This window comes from Leptinotarsa decemlineata, unplaced genomic scaffold (assembly GCF_025532065.1).
Source record: "Leptinotarsa decemlineata unplaced genomic scaffold, Ldec_3_MD MMD2_tig00005484, whole genome shotgun sequence".
NCBI classification, from domain to species: Eukaryota; Metazoa; Arthropoda; class Insecta; order Coleoptera; family Chrysomelidae; genus Leptinotarsa; species Leptinotarsa decemlineata.
Window position 1 is genome coordinate 15,001 of NW_027412628.1, and position 12,500 is coordinate 27,500.

Here is a 12,500-nt window from a genome sequence, read left to right on the forward strand (position 1 = left end):
CGATTATTTTCGCCAAAGTTTCCATCTGAAATATTTTCTTCACGCTTCCGAAATTCTGCTCGCTCCCAGAAGGCAGAGGTAAACTTTCATTACACTTTCCGTTATATTTATGTTTCACTACACTTTCCGATACTTTTATATTTTCACCACACTTTCCGTTCACGATTATTTTCGCCAAAGTTTCCATCTGAAATATTTTCTTCACGCTTCCGAAATTCTGCTCGCTCCCAGAAGGCAGAGGTAAACTTTCATTACACTTTCCGTTATATTTATGTTTTCACACTACACTTTCCGTTATCTTTTATATTTTCACTACACTTTCCGTTCGGGTTATTTCGCCAAAATTTCCAATTCAAATTTTTATTTCACGCTTCCGATATTCTGCTTGCTCGCGGAAGGCAGAAGTAAACGTTCACTACACTTTCCGGTATATTTATGTTTTCACTACACTTTCCGCTACTTTTAAATTTTCACTACACTTTCCGTTTTCTTTTATATTTTCACTACACTTTCCGTTCGGGTTATTTCGCCAAAATTTCCATTTCAAATTTTTATTTCACGCTTCCGATATTCTGCTTGTTCGCGGAAGGCAGAGGTAAACGTTCACTACACTTTCCGTTATCTTTTATATTTTCACTACACTTTCCGTTATCTTTTATATTTTCACTACACTTTCCGTTCGGGTTATTTCGCCAAAATTTCCAATTCAAATTTTTATTTCACGCTTCCGATATTCTGCTTGCTACCGGAGGGCAGAGGTCGATTAAGTTTGACGATAGTCGTGTCACTAAGTGTTCTGGCGATGTTCTAAATTTACTGTAGTCTCTGGAGATACCCTACATTTTGTTTTATAAAAGAGAAGACATTAGTAGATCAAGATGTTCACATGATGTGGTGCTTGCTGCTGCTGCAGGTTTTTCCGGGTTTTCCTGCAGCTGAAAAAGCAAATGCGCCACTGGAATCATCAATGAAGTCGCCCCTCCGGAGCGTCAATTAAATTTTGTTGTTTCATAATTTCATGATTTGTATTACTTTCTTGACCTGAGACTTACTTCAAAAATATAAAAAATACACACGAATTCATTTCATAAGCTTTTGTGGTTCTGAAAAGAACCTTTTTTTTATGGAAACGGTAAGGACAATACAGGGGGAGGCATTAAATTCAACCGCCAAATCCGTACAAGGTTCGACCTTGCCTTTTCAGGGCGTATACAACATCCATGGCTGTGACGGTTTTGCGTTTCGCATGTTCGGTATATGTTACGGCATCTCTGATAACATTTTCGAGAAATACTTTGAGTACTCCACGAGTTTCTTCGTATATCAAACCCGAAATACGTTTAACACCACCTCGACGGGCTAATCTTCTAATGGCAGGTTTCGTTATTCCTTGGATATTATCACGCAATACTTTACGATGACGTTTCGCTCCTCCTTTTCCTAAACCTTTACCTCCCTTGCCACGACCAGTCATTTCGAATGTTAAGAATAAATTATATACTGCACGATACGAATGAAATACTGTTAGTGATACTAACGACAGACTTCGACTAAAGTTCTACACCGAACTCGGTCGGGTTTTGTTAAATTTCATGACTCCGCCCACAACTGGAAATCGGACCAATGGCGTCTCGTCTAGATGGTATATAATAGTTGGCGTGTATAAGCCGACTCAGTTCATATGTTGTCCGTCTATCGTTCGGTATACATTTCGTTCGTTACAATTCGCAATAGGTTTTGAAAATGGCTCGTACCAAGCAGACCGCTCGTAAATCGACTGGAGGTAAAGCTCCGAGAAAACAATTAGCTACTAAAGCAGCTCGCAAAAGTGCACCGGCTACGGGAGGTGTTAAAAAACCTCATCGTTACAGACCCGGTACTGTTGCTCTCCGAGAAATTCGACGTTATCAGAAGAGTACTGAATTGTTGATTAGGAAATTACCCTTTCAACGTTTAGTTCGAGAAATCGCTCAAGATTTCAAAACCGATTTACGATTCCAAAGTTCAGCCGTCATGGCTTTGCAAGAAGCTAGCGAGGCGTATTTGGTAGGACTCTTCGAAGATACGAATTTGTGCGCCATTCACGCCAAGCGCGTTACCATTATGCCCAAAGACATTCAGTTAGCAAGGAGAATACGCGGAGAACGAGCTTAATTTCATATATATATATCCCAATATATATTGAAAATATATACAAAAAAAAGGTTCTTTTCAGAACCACAAAATGCAATTGATGAAAGAATTCGTTTATCGATAGATATGAATGAATGAATGAATGAATGTATGATATTTTCAATAACTCGCATCACGTAAATATTAAATCACGGGTGTTTGCAGAACATGTTCAGTATGATCCAAATATGGATTATAATACTGAAATTTTTTACTTTCCGAAACGAATCTTTCGAAAAGATCATTTTTAGAAACGGCTGAGATAAATAACGAAAAACAAGCGATCACTGAATGAAAGATCGCTCATAACATCACCATCTTTTCGTAAATTTCCTCTGATTCATATTTTTGAATACCTGGCATAAATCTCGAGTGACTTTTTGTAATATACCCTATACCAAAAATGAATCGTTCTCGAGATATTCGATCGTTTATACAGAAAAAGTAGGTATTATTCGGTTCTCGAGCCATTTCCCTATAAAATTGAAAACAAGTCTCATAGAATACATAAGCTATTATTGATTCATCAAAATATTACATTCCGTCGTCTTGTAGGAGGAGTAACATTTCCAAAATGATGAACGAGGTATTAGGAGTCGATGAGTAATTCTGAAGATATAAAAATCAGTGATTTCTCAAATGGAACACCCTTAGTTGGAAATCTCGAAATGATTTTGACTCATTTTCCTGAAACGATCCCAATATCAGAAAATAAGTCAACTGTTCACAAGACATATTTCAATGAAATAGAAAGACAGAGCAATTTTTTTAATTTTTACTCTTTTACGAAATTATTCGATTCATATCAATTCGATAGTCGGCGGCGGCGGCGGAAGAAATTATTATTTATCTATTTTTTTTCTGTTTATAGGGATAGGCTAGGTAGGTAGTTCTGACTATTTATTTATATATTTGTTGGACAGTTGAATTATATACGAATTCTTGTAAAAAAAATTGTGGCCCTGAAAAGGGCCATTTGTTTTCTTAGACTTCGTCGCCGGAGAGAGAAGTCAACTGATAGAAGAATTTACTTCTTCTTTTTTGGAGAGGCAGCTTTTTTGGCTTTCGGAGAAGATGCCGATGCAGGGGTCGCTTTCGCGGTTTTCGGTTTGGGTGCTTTCGGCTTTTTTGTTGGTCCTTTGTTAGTTTTCTTTGCTTTCGAAGGAGACTTGGTTTTACTAGCAGAAGTCGCGGACGAAACCTTAGAAGCGACGGTCTTTTTATCCTCGGCAGTTACCTTTTTAGGCTTGGCTGCGGCAGCCGCTTTCTTTTCCGGAGAGGCTTTCTTACCTTTCGGTGATGCAGCAGCCTTCTTGCCGGTTTTAGCTTTTTCACCAGCTACGCGTTTAACGGGAGTTTTTTTGGCCTTCGCACCGGCCGTACCGGACGTTTTCTTTTCGGTAGCCGACGGTTTTGCCGAACCAGAAGATGCCGATGCCAATTTGAACGACCCCGATGCACCTTTTCCTTTAGTTTGTACTAATGATCCGGAAGCAACCGCAGATTTAAGATATTTCTTGATGAAAGGTGCCACTTTTTCTGCGTCAGCCTTATAATTCGCCGCAATATATTTTTTTATGGCTTGTAAAGAGGAACCACCCCGTTCCTTCAATCCTTTAATAGCGTTATTAACCATTTCCGACGTAGGTGGGTGAGAAGGTTTACTTCTTGGATTTTTAACTTTCTTTTCTTTCTTCGCAGTAGACTGTGCCTGCGGCGACGAAGATGAATTAGCCGAAGCCGAAGAATTCTGATTTTCTATGTCTGCCATAGTAAAAAAACAACTGACAATATATTCTCGGAAGATAGATGCTACACTCGTTAGGCGTCTAGAGAGAATGATGTAGTCCTCTGGTGTTCCGTTTGTTTAAATATTCTGGGTCGAAGCACAGGCGGACGGGAGACTGAACGCTCGACATTCTCGTTAGACACGATATTGACGGCTTCCATTCTGCTGTCGAAATGTTCGCATCAACTTCTTTACGAAATCAATGCCGGTTTCCTATTTAGACTTCGACTAGCACAATAACGTGGATAGATTCTACGTATTCCCGAAAATATTTTCTGATAAGAAAAAGCTAATATTAAACCTCGACAACTCACAGTAAATTACAATGAAATATGAAGTATTGATGATTTTGACGTAACTCCAGACAATTCCTTTCCGAAAATACTCGTAATCGATGATCTGGAAGGAACCTTCGAATAAATATCATAGGCGCGACTGTCTATAGAAACATGATACATTAGCCGATAATACTCGATAAATACACGAGTGAATAGGGGCATCGAAGAGACCTCGTGTCTACCTTCATACACGACTATAACCAAGAACCGACGCTTCTAATAGCATCAACATTTTCAAAAATTATCCCTATAAAAGTGTTCGATGAAAACGGCATTCGAATAATAACGAACGTTATTAATGTTATATTCGATAAGATATAATCATCGTAATATACTTTCAATAAAAAGGTCGATACTACAACACGAACGAACGAACGAACGAACGACGATACTGTGAGCTCTATCTATAACGGAGTAATACACACCCACCCCCACCCGAAAATATAAATCGTCAATGTTATAGTCGAAATCAGAAATGCTAATCATAAACGTTTTTAGACAACATATTAGCACGTAAATAAAAAACACGTTAAAAAATAACATAAGTAATAGAGTACATGACTAGTATAACAGTAACGAACGTTAACTTTTTAGGTTGATAGGTAGGTAAGCACCATCTAAATATAGGTGGCAAAATTATTTATTATCATCGCGCGTTTCACGAAAGGAGGTAACAATGTACTGATAACAAGGCAACCCAACCGAGTGAGACCTAGCGCCCTAGCAAAAATAAATTATCATTCAGCGTCGAAACGATATTGTAAGAATTCTTTCATAAATATTTTGTGGTTCTGAAAAGAACCGTTTTTTTTTTAAGAATGTATATCGTAGACCGGAATAAGTAAATTATTTCGAACTGGTATATTTCGTAACTGCTTTGGTGCCTTCGCTGACGGCGTGCTTCGCCAATTCACCAGGAAGTAACAGACGTACTGCAGTCTGAATTTCTCTGCTCGTAATAGTCGATCGCTTGTTATAATGAGCAAGACGGGAGGCTTCCGCTGCGATACGCTCAAATATATCATTTACGAAACTGTTCATGATGCTCATCGCTTTACTGGATATTCCGGTATCGGGATGGACTTGTTTCAATACTTTGTAGATATAAATTGCGTAACTTTCCTTCCTCCTCCTCTTCTTTTTCTTATCGGTCTTCGATATATTCTTTTGGGCCTTTCCGGCCTTCTTCGCAGCCTTTCCACTAGCTTTGGGTGGCATTCTGAAAATTTAATTTCGTCAATATCAAACAAACAAGTACTATCGTGCAGGTTTGCTTTCGACTCAATGTAAAAGACGCTGACGATCATCTTCAGTTCATTCAGGATTTGGAGACCAAGCTCCCCTACCCTTTCGGCTGATCATTGGCCTTGAGAGGGCCAATGGGTACATGACTGATGGATGACGGCATGAAGTCCTTAGACATCAGTGCCGCCCTTCACGTATACCCCTACCTGGCTGGGGTGGGATGGATGAAAAAGTTATCATCCTTTAACGGGGGACATGAGGGCCTCATACGACAGAGTGTCGGCCTTCCTTTATCGGGAGGGGTCGTCTACAGCATAATCTGTGGCTTCCCTAACTAACGGGTTTTCGTGAGTTTCCGTTTTTTCGAAAACTCTCTCATTCTCGACTGAATGGACTGCCGAATGGAAGGCAGCTGCAAATCTCTGCGGATGGCTTCATTCCGCACGAACCAAGGAGCATTCACAATCATCCAATTAGCTTATTTTTAACCTTTCCAAAATGGAAATGTTGGACGGAGCCGCTTGTCCCCAGACGCCTGAAGCGACATGATGACAGCTTGAACATCGAGTTGTAGATCATATTTTGTTTTTAAGACTCATCTTGATTTTCTGTTGATCATAGGGTACAGACCCCGGCGATCCGACCCTCGATCTTGGACTTAACGTACATGATGTGCGGGTTCCAAGTGAGCCTACGGTCTATTAAAAGGCCGAGGTACTTTACCCGCGCTTGCCAGTCAATCTCCCTTCCAGAACTCTCACTTTTCTGCCGAGAAGATAGTAATCTCCCCATGGTTATCGCCTGAGTCTTTTCCGGTTTACTCGGATCTTCCATTCAGGTACCAGCGCTCGAGTCGTCCAATGCACGTTGCATGTAGACGACGCCGAGCTCACGCCCCATGAAGACGAGAGTAGAGCCGTGTCATCGGCGTACAGGGATCTTCACTCTATCGGACCTGGACAGGTCGCTTGTATAAGTGAGATACAACGTCGGAGAGAGCACGGCCCCCTTGGCACTCCAGCGAGGATCTCTCTGTTGTCAGACAGAGAGCCCTCTACTCTAACCTGAAAGGTTCTGCCTCTCAGGAAAGATCCGATCCACCGGACCAGGCCCCGAGTAGGTCGAGCGCGTTTAGCTTATGATAAGGCCTTCGTGCCATACTCGGTCGAAGGCCTTGAAATATCTAAAATTACTATATGTACTTTTTTTTGTTTATTCAGCTCGCTGATGGTGTTCTCGACCACCTTAGAGCCTGTAGTTCAGTGGAGTGATCTCTCCTGAAGCCGAATTGTTCATTAGGCAGAACATTTCGGTCCTCAACTTCTTCGTTGAGTCTTTGCAGTACGACTCTTTCAGCCAGCTTAGCCGCCGACGAGAGTAACTGACGGCGATAGTTCTGCGGGAACAGCTGGTTCTGACCCTGTTTCGGGAGCATGACGACGATCGCATGCTTCCACTTCTAGGGAAGTGTCTGAGGGCCAACGAACTGTTGATGAGACTCAGCAAGAATTTCAACGCTGTTTTCGGAGTCTTCTTCAACAACTTGTTAGTTATGAATCGGCTCCCGGAGCCTCTTTGCTTTCGCAGCCTTGATAAGACCCTTCAGCTCCCCATAGAAGCTGGACGGATTCGTCGTCGTCACCTCCCTGAGAAGTCGGTGAACCCGGTCTTCCAGCAGCTATCGCGGTCGATGTCGTCGTCGTCGTCAACGTTAAGTTGAAACTGACGTTCCATCGTTCTGCAAAGGCTAACGCCTTGTCGGCGGGGAGTAGCACACTCCGCGCTCTCCGTGAATGGGTGAGAGAGCAGTCTCTTTCCCCTGAGCCTACGAGTGACTCTCGCCAAAGCTCGTCCTCCCAGGTTCGATAGGATTCCAAGAGCTCTTCCCACCTTTCGTTTCGGTGTTCATTGATGCCTGTTTGACACGATTGGCCTCCTGTTCGCCGCTGTTTTGTCCCCTGGGAAAAGGTGTTTCGCTGAAGAGCCTTCTCAGGCGGTTTCTCTCTCGTATCAAGGCTTTGATACGAGGGGAAACTCGTTGTAGCTCTTCAGCGGACACTCCTCCCTCCCTGAGGTGGCCGCTCGAAACGCATCATTCACGGAAAGCTCGAAACGCTCAACTGCCGCGTCGAGTTCGTCGGGAGAGTCAGTACCTCAGGAGGGCGCGCATCTCTTCGAGCTGGGCTGTGAAGACATCCCAGTCCGTCTTAGATCTCACGCGATTATTCAGGGGGAGAAGTTCATCGCCCAGTACCAGGATTACTGGATTATGATCAGAGTCCAGTTCCGACAGAACGTAAATTTCACTGGTCAGAGTGACGTTTCTGAGAAGCGCGATGTCTAGTACTCAGGCCTATCTGCCCGCGATAGTACGTAGCTCATCTGGTCCCAGCACGAGATATTCATGTCTGTCAACATGCGCATGGAGCGCTTGGCCGTTTCGATTTGTGGCTCTGCTCCAAGGTCTGTGCTTGGCATTGAAGTCGCCAGCAGCAATTGTCGGAATGTTGCTTCCCATCAGCAGTTCATCCAGAGATTCTGGGAGTAACGAATGTTCGGAGGGTTGTAAACCGAGATTATTCTGTGACAACCCCTTCTCAGTTGAATTTCGACCCCCACGGCCTCATACCGTGCAACCGAGCACTGTCAAGCCGTATTGGACACACTGCAGGGATCGCTTGGCAAAAATGCCGACTCCCCCTCCAGCACGTCCAACACGTTCTCTGTGAAAGAATCTTAATTTGGAATGACAATGATTCGTTCCTTTCGATTGTCTCTTTGACTAACCACATCTATGTTGTTTTCAATGAGGAAGTTTTCGAAGTCCAGCTTCTTTGTTCGAATGCCATTGGCATTCCAAAAAACTATCTTCAGAATCTAGGCAACGTTGGTTTCTAGACATTGCAGTTCCGGTCATCACGCTTGTATTCACCGTGAACATTGTCTGTAACACACGGGAATTTGACGAATAACTTTTCATCTGGTCCAGTGCGGCACAGATGTCTGAAACCCCCTGAGTCTGAGGTGAGGGTTCAGGTCGAGGGAGGTGGGCTTTTGCAGAAGTCCTTGCATACTTGCCCCTTAGATGCAGCTTTTGCAAAGCTGACCCCCTCCTGGAGCGTCCAGACCCCGCAGTCTCCCTGAGGAGGCTGGTTCCTTGTTGTGGTCTGCCCCTCTTTGTACCTTTGGGTACCGGGCAGCCACGGTAATGGGCTGTGTGAGCCCCCTTGCAATTATTGCACTCGGGGGGTCAGCCTTGGTCTTTTTGCAGGCACTGGTTAAGTGCCTGCCAGCGCATTTAACGCAGATGGTCACTGCCAAGCATTTGCGTTGGCAGTGTCCAAAGCGTTGACAACGGTGGCATTGACCCACCGAATTTTTGCGTGTTGGGGTTCGACCTGACCTTCACGCACAAGAGGTCTTTGACCTCAAAAATATCTTCTGATGTCCTGTCTATAAGACGAGGACCAGAGGCATAGGTTTTTGCCAACGCGCTTCATGCGCGTGACGCTGGTGGGACAACAAAGCCTTGATTCAAGCTCCTCACGCACATCGGAAGTTGGCCAGGTTTTCTGGCACTCCCCTGATGACGGCACGTAGTTTGCCGCTCTTCGGGAGCGAGTACGTATGGTGAGGATTTTTTCCCTCACCAAAGCCTTGCCAGCCGCCGATAGTCTTCAGGAACACCGGCTGAACTTTTATCCCGTCATGTAAATTGACGGCTTTCGAGAACTTGATGTTCTATCTCTAGTCGACAGTTTCAACAGTGGTACCCTTTGTCCTTCTGTCGGACAACAATAGGTGGAATTTTAGCCTTTGAAGCCGTAGACGGGATGTCTTGCTTCAGAGGGAAGGGGGGGTGGGCTCCTCGCCATGAACTGATTTGACGGTGCTTCCCGTAGTAGAAGCACCCTCGTTTGCATTTGCGTCGAGATCTTCCATCTCGACAACATTTTTCAACGATCAGGTTCGTTTGGCCGCTTTAGCGCTTTCGCTAGTGCGGCCTTCTCTTTGGCCTGATTTTGGGCCGCTTGACGTAAGATGTCTCGGACTCGGAATAATTATTCCGATCCTCTGCCTGAACATTTTTTGTAACATGCTCTTTTTTTGAGCTTCTTTTCTTTTTGGATAGTACTTGTTGACTTCAGTTTTTCGTGCCGTATCCATTCGTCGTATACGGCGTCTTGACACTGAGGAAGAGGAGGAAATCCATCATTGAAGCGTCTCTTTTTCGAGACTGATGAGAGAAGGAGGCTACACTGTCGCTGTCGCTGTAGTCTCGGTCCGAGTTAGCTTTCCTACGGCCAGTCGGGGCCTAGCCACTCCCTGTTTACGACCTTCGTAGACTGACAGTCGTCCCCAGGCCTGGCGAAGCTCTGCCAAGCAGGTCTGACTGGGACAGGCCAAGGGCTGAAATTAATTGGCTTATAAAGCCAATAATTTCGCCCTTCTCCTCCCTGCCAGGCTACAAAGCATTTCCTCCATACTGCCGTAATCAAAGCTTTGTTTTCGGACACTCAAAACAAGTATGAGCACCAAGAACGCAACGGAAATGATAACTTTGAACGTACTCACCAAAATGTGGTCGTCTGCTCACGCACAAAACGAACCGCTTATTTATAGCAAGAAATAACACACCGCCGCACGCTGCCACATTCACTAAATAATTTGAGAAAACACTTAATCGCTCAGACAAAGTCTGCACTCAATGAGGTTCAGCATCGAATTTGTGTATGTAAAAGACGCCACTCTGTCGTCACTATTTCAGATAGTAACTGGAACTCTAGTAGGCTCCGCCACCGGAAAGTTGAGCGTTCGAGAACGCCCATTGGTCGGTAGGACGGTATTAATACAGGTCGATTCTATATAGAAATCATTGTATAGAAAGCTACTGTTAGAGCAACATCGAATAATTCTCAGTGAATTCTTTAAATTTATCCGATATATAATACTAATCTACGATTCGACATGTCTGGACGTGGAAAAGGAGGTAAAGTTAAGGGAAAGGCAAAGTCCCGTTCCAGTCGGGCTGGACTCCAATTCCCAGTAGGACGTATTCATCGACTCCTTCGTAAGGGAAATTATGCCGAACGAGTTGGTGCCGGCGCCCCGGTTTACTTAGCCGCAGTAATGGAATATTTGGCAGCTGAAGTCTTGGAATTGGCCGGTAATGCGGCTCGCGATAACAAAAAAACCCGTATCATTCCTAGACATTTACAGCTGGCCATTCGAAACGACGAAGAACTCAATAAATTGTTATCAGGAGTAACCATTGCTCAAGGTGGTGTTTTGCCCAATATTCAGGCGGTTTGTTACCGAAAAAAACCGAAAAGAAGGCATAAGTACACATTTCCTGAGAGAGGAAAGCGACAAATAAAATATCGGCCCTTATCAGGGCCACAACGATTTTCTCTAATGAATTCGACAATTGCATATATTTTTTTTTATTTTTCTTGTCATCGCTTTTCGATACAATTGTTGACGCAGCACGATATGCGATTGTTTCTTTCTTGCTTGCGCATATTTACGTATACATGTATACATGATTAATAATATTATTATTGTTCAACTTCTTATTTTCGTGCCGAAACAAGTGATTTCTATTTGCTGAAATCAAATATCAGAATGTCTGTACGTTTATTCGTGATGAAAATAAAATGTATGCAGTAATATCAGATTTAGGTATACAAATGAATAAACATAACAATATCCATAGAAATATTATACATTCTTGTTCGTGGAATTACAATATAGACAATCATGAGTAAATTGGAATGAATAAATGAAAACAAAAAAAAAATACCTAATTAAATTATATAGCATAGATGAATGCATACATACATTTCAATATCTGCAGAAATGAATGACGAGTATATAAAAATAGGTTGTTATTATTATTCATAGTAATTTGTGAAATGGGATAGATGAATATTATAAGCATAAAACAATAATATTTGGACAGTGGTTCATTAACCTTCGATCAGTTTATGAATATTCATTTTTTCAATTTTTTCTTTACGTACAAATGGTATCGCGTTTTAAAGCGGCGTTTCAGAAAAGTTTCATATGTAATTTCTATTGGTGAATAATTGAATAGTTTGGGAGCTACCTAGCTAGCTAGCTAGATACCAGTAGCTTCCCTGTCCTATAGATTTAGAAACCGAGTGGTATATAATCTAATTGTACAGATCGTTCTTCTCTTTTCTTCTTCGTATACAGATGTAGTAAGGTTGAAATTAATAATTTCGTTAAGTATACAGGATAAAATGAAGCAATTATTCAGGTAATCAAAAGAATGACAGATAATGCTTAAAATTAGATGGGTATATCGTTCGAATTTAATTTGGTAATTCGTTAATTATTACTCACACCAAAGTAAAGTATATAAATCGAATTCGTTTTGAAAACAAATTGTGGTTCTGAAAAGAACCGTTTTTTTTTTGTAAATTTCTCGTCGGAATATGAATCTAACCGCCGAAACCATATAATGTACGCCCTTGACGTTTGAGAGCGTATACTACGTCCATGGCCGTGACGGTTTTTCTTTTGGCGTGTTCTGTATATGTTACCGCATCTCTGATAACATTTTCGAGAAATACTTTGAGTACTCCACGAGTTTCTTCGTATATCAATCCGGATATACGTTTTACACCTCCACGACGAGCTAATCTTCTGATGGCAGGCTTCGTAATTCCTTGAATATTATCTCGCAACACTTTGCGATGTCTTTTTGCTCCGCCTTTTCCTAATCCCTTTCCTCCTTTTCCTCTACCAGTCATTTTGTGTAATACAAACGGAAGATTATAGAGAAAAAAAGTACGAGCGAAATACGTTATTACTACTTCGAATGCTCGAGAACAACTGAAGGCCGTCGGCGCTGGAAAGCTGGTTTTGTCTTGTTTTTGGGGGGACACGCCCACTTTCTTCGATTCAACCAATGGTAGAAGTTCCCTATC

The 12,500-nt window shown here is 42.6% G+C and overlaps 3 protein-coding genes across 3 annotated transcripts; all 3 read right to left on the reverse strand.

Moving 5' to 3' along the window:
* Window positions 1–1,162: 1,162 nt before the first annotated feature.
* LOC141484332 (histone H4) lies at window positions 1,163–1,474 on the reverse strand. The gene has a single exon (XM_074179398.1). It carries the CDS (start codon window positions 1,472–1,474, stop codon window positions 1,163–1,165), a length of 312 nt encoding a protein of 103 aa, XP_074035499.1.
* A 3,329-nt stretch (window positions 1,475–4,803) lies between these two features.
* Window positions 4,804–5,572, reverse strand: LOC141484333 (histone H2B). The gene has a single exon (XM_074179400.1). The coding sequence runs from the start codon at window positions 5,515–5,517 to the stop codon at window positions 5,146–5,148; it is 372 nt and encodes a 123-aa protein (XP_074035501.1). The 5' UTR covers window positions 5,518–5,572; the 3' UTR covers window positions 4,804–5,145.
* A 6,407-nt stretch (window positions 5,573–11,979) lies between these two features.
* On the reverse strand, window positions 11,980–12,377 carry LOC141484334 (histone H4). Its single transcript, XM_074179401.1, has one exon. It carries the CDS (start codon window positions 12,321–12,323, stop codon window positions 12,012–12,014), a length of 312 nt encoding a protein of 103 aa, XP_074035502.1. The 5' UTR covers window positions 12,324–12,377; the 3' UTR covers window positions 11,980–12,011.
* Between the last annotated feature and the right edge of the window lie 123 nt (window positions 12,378–12,500).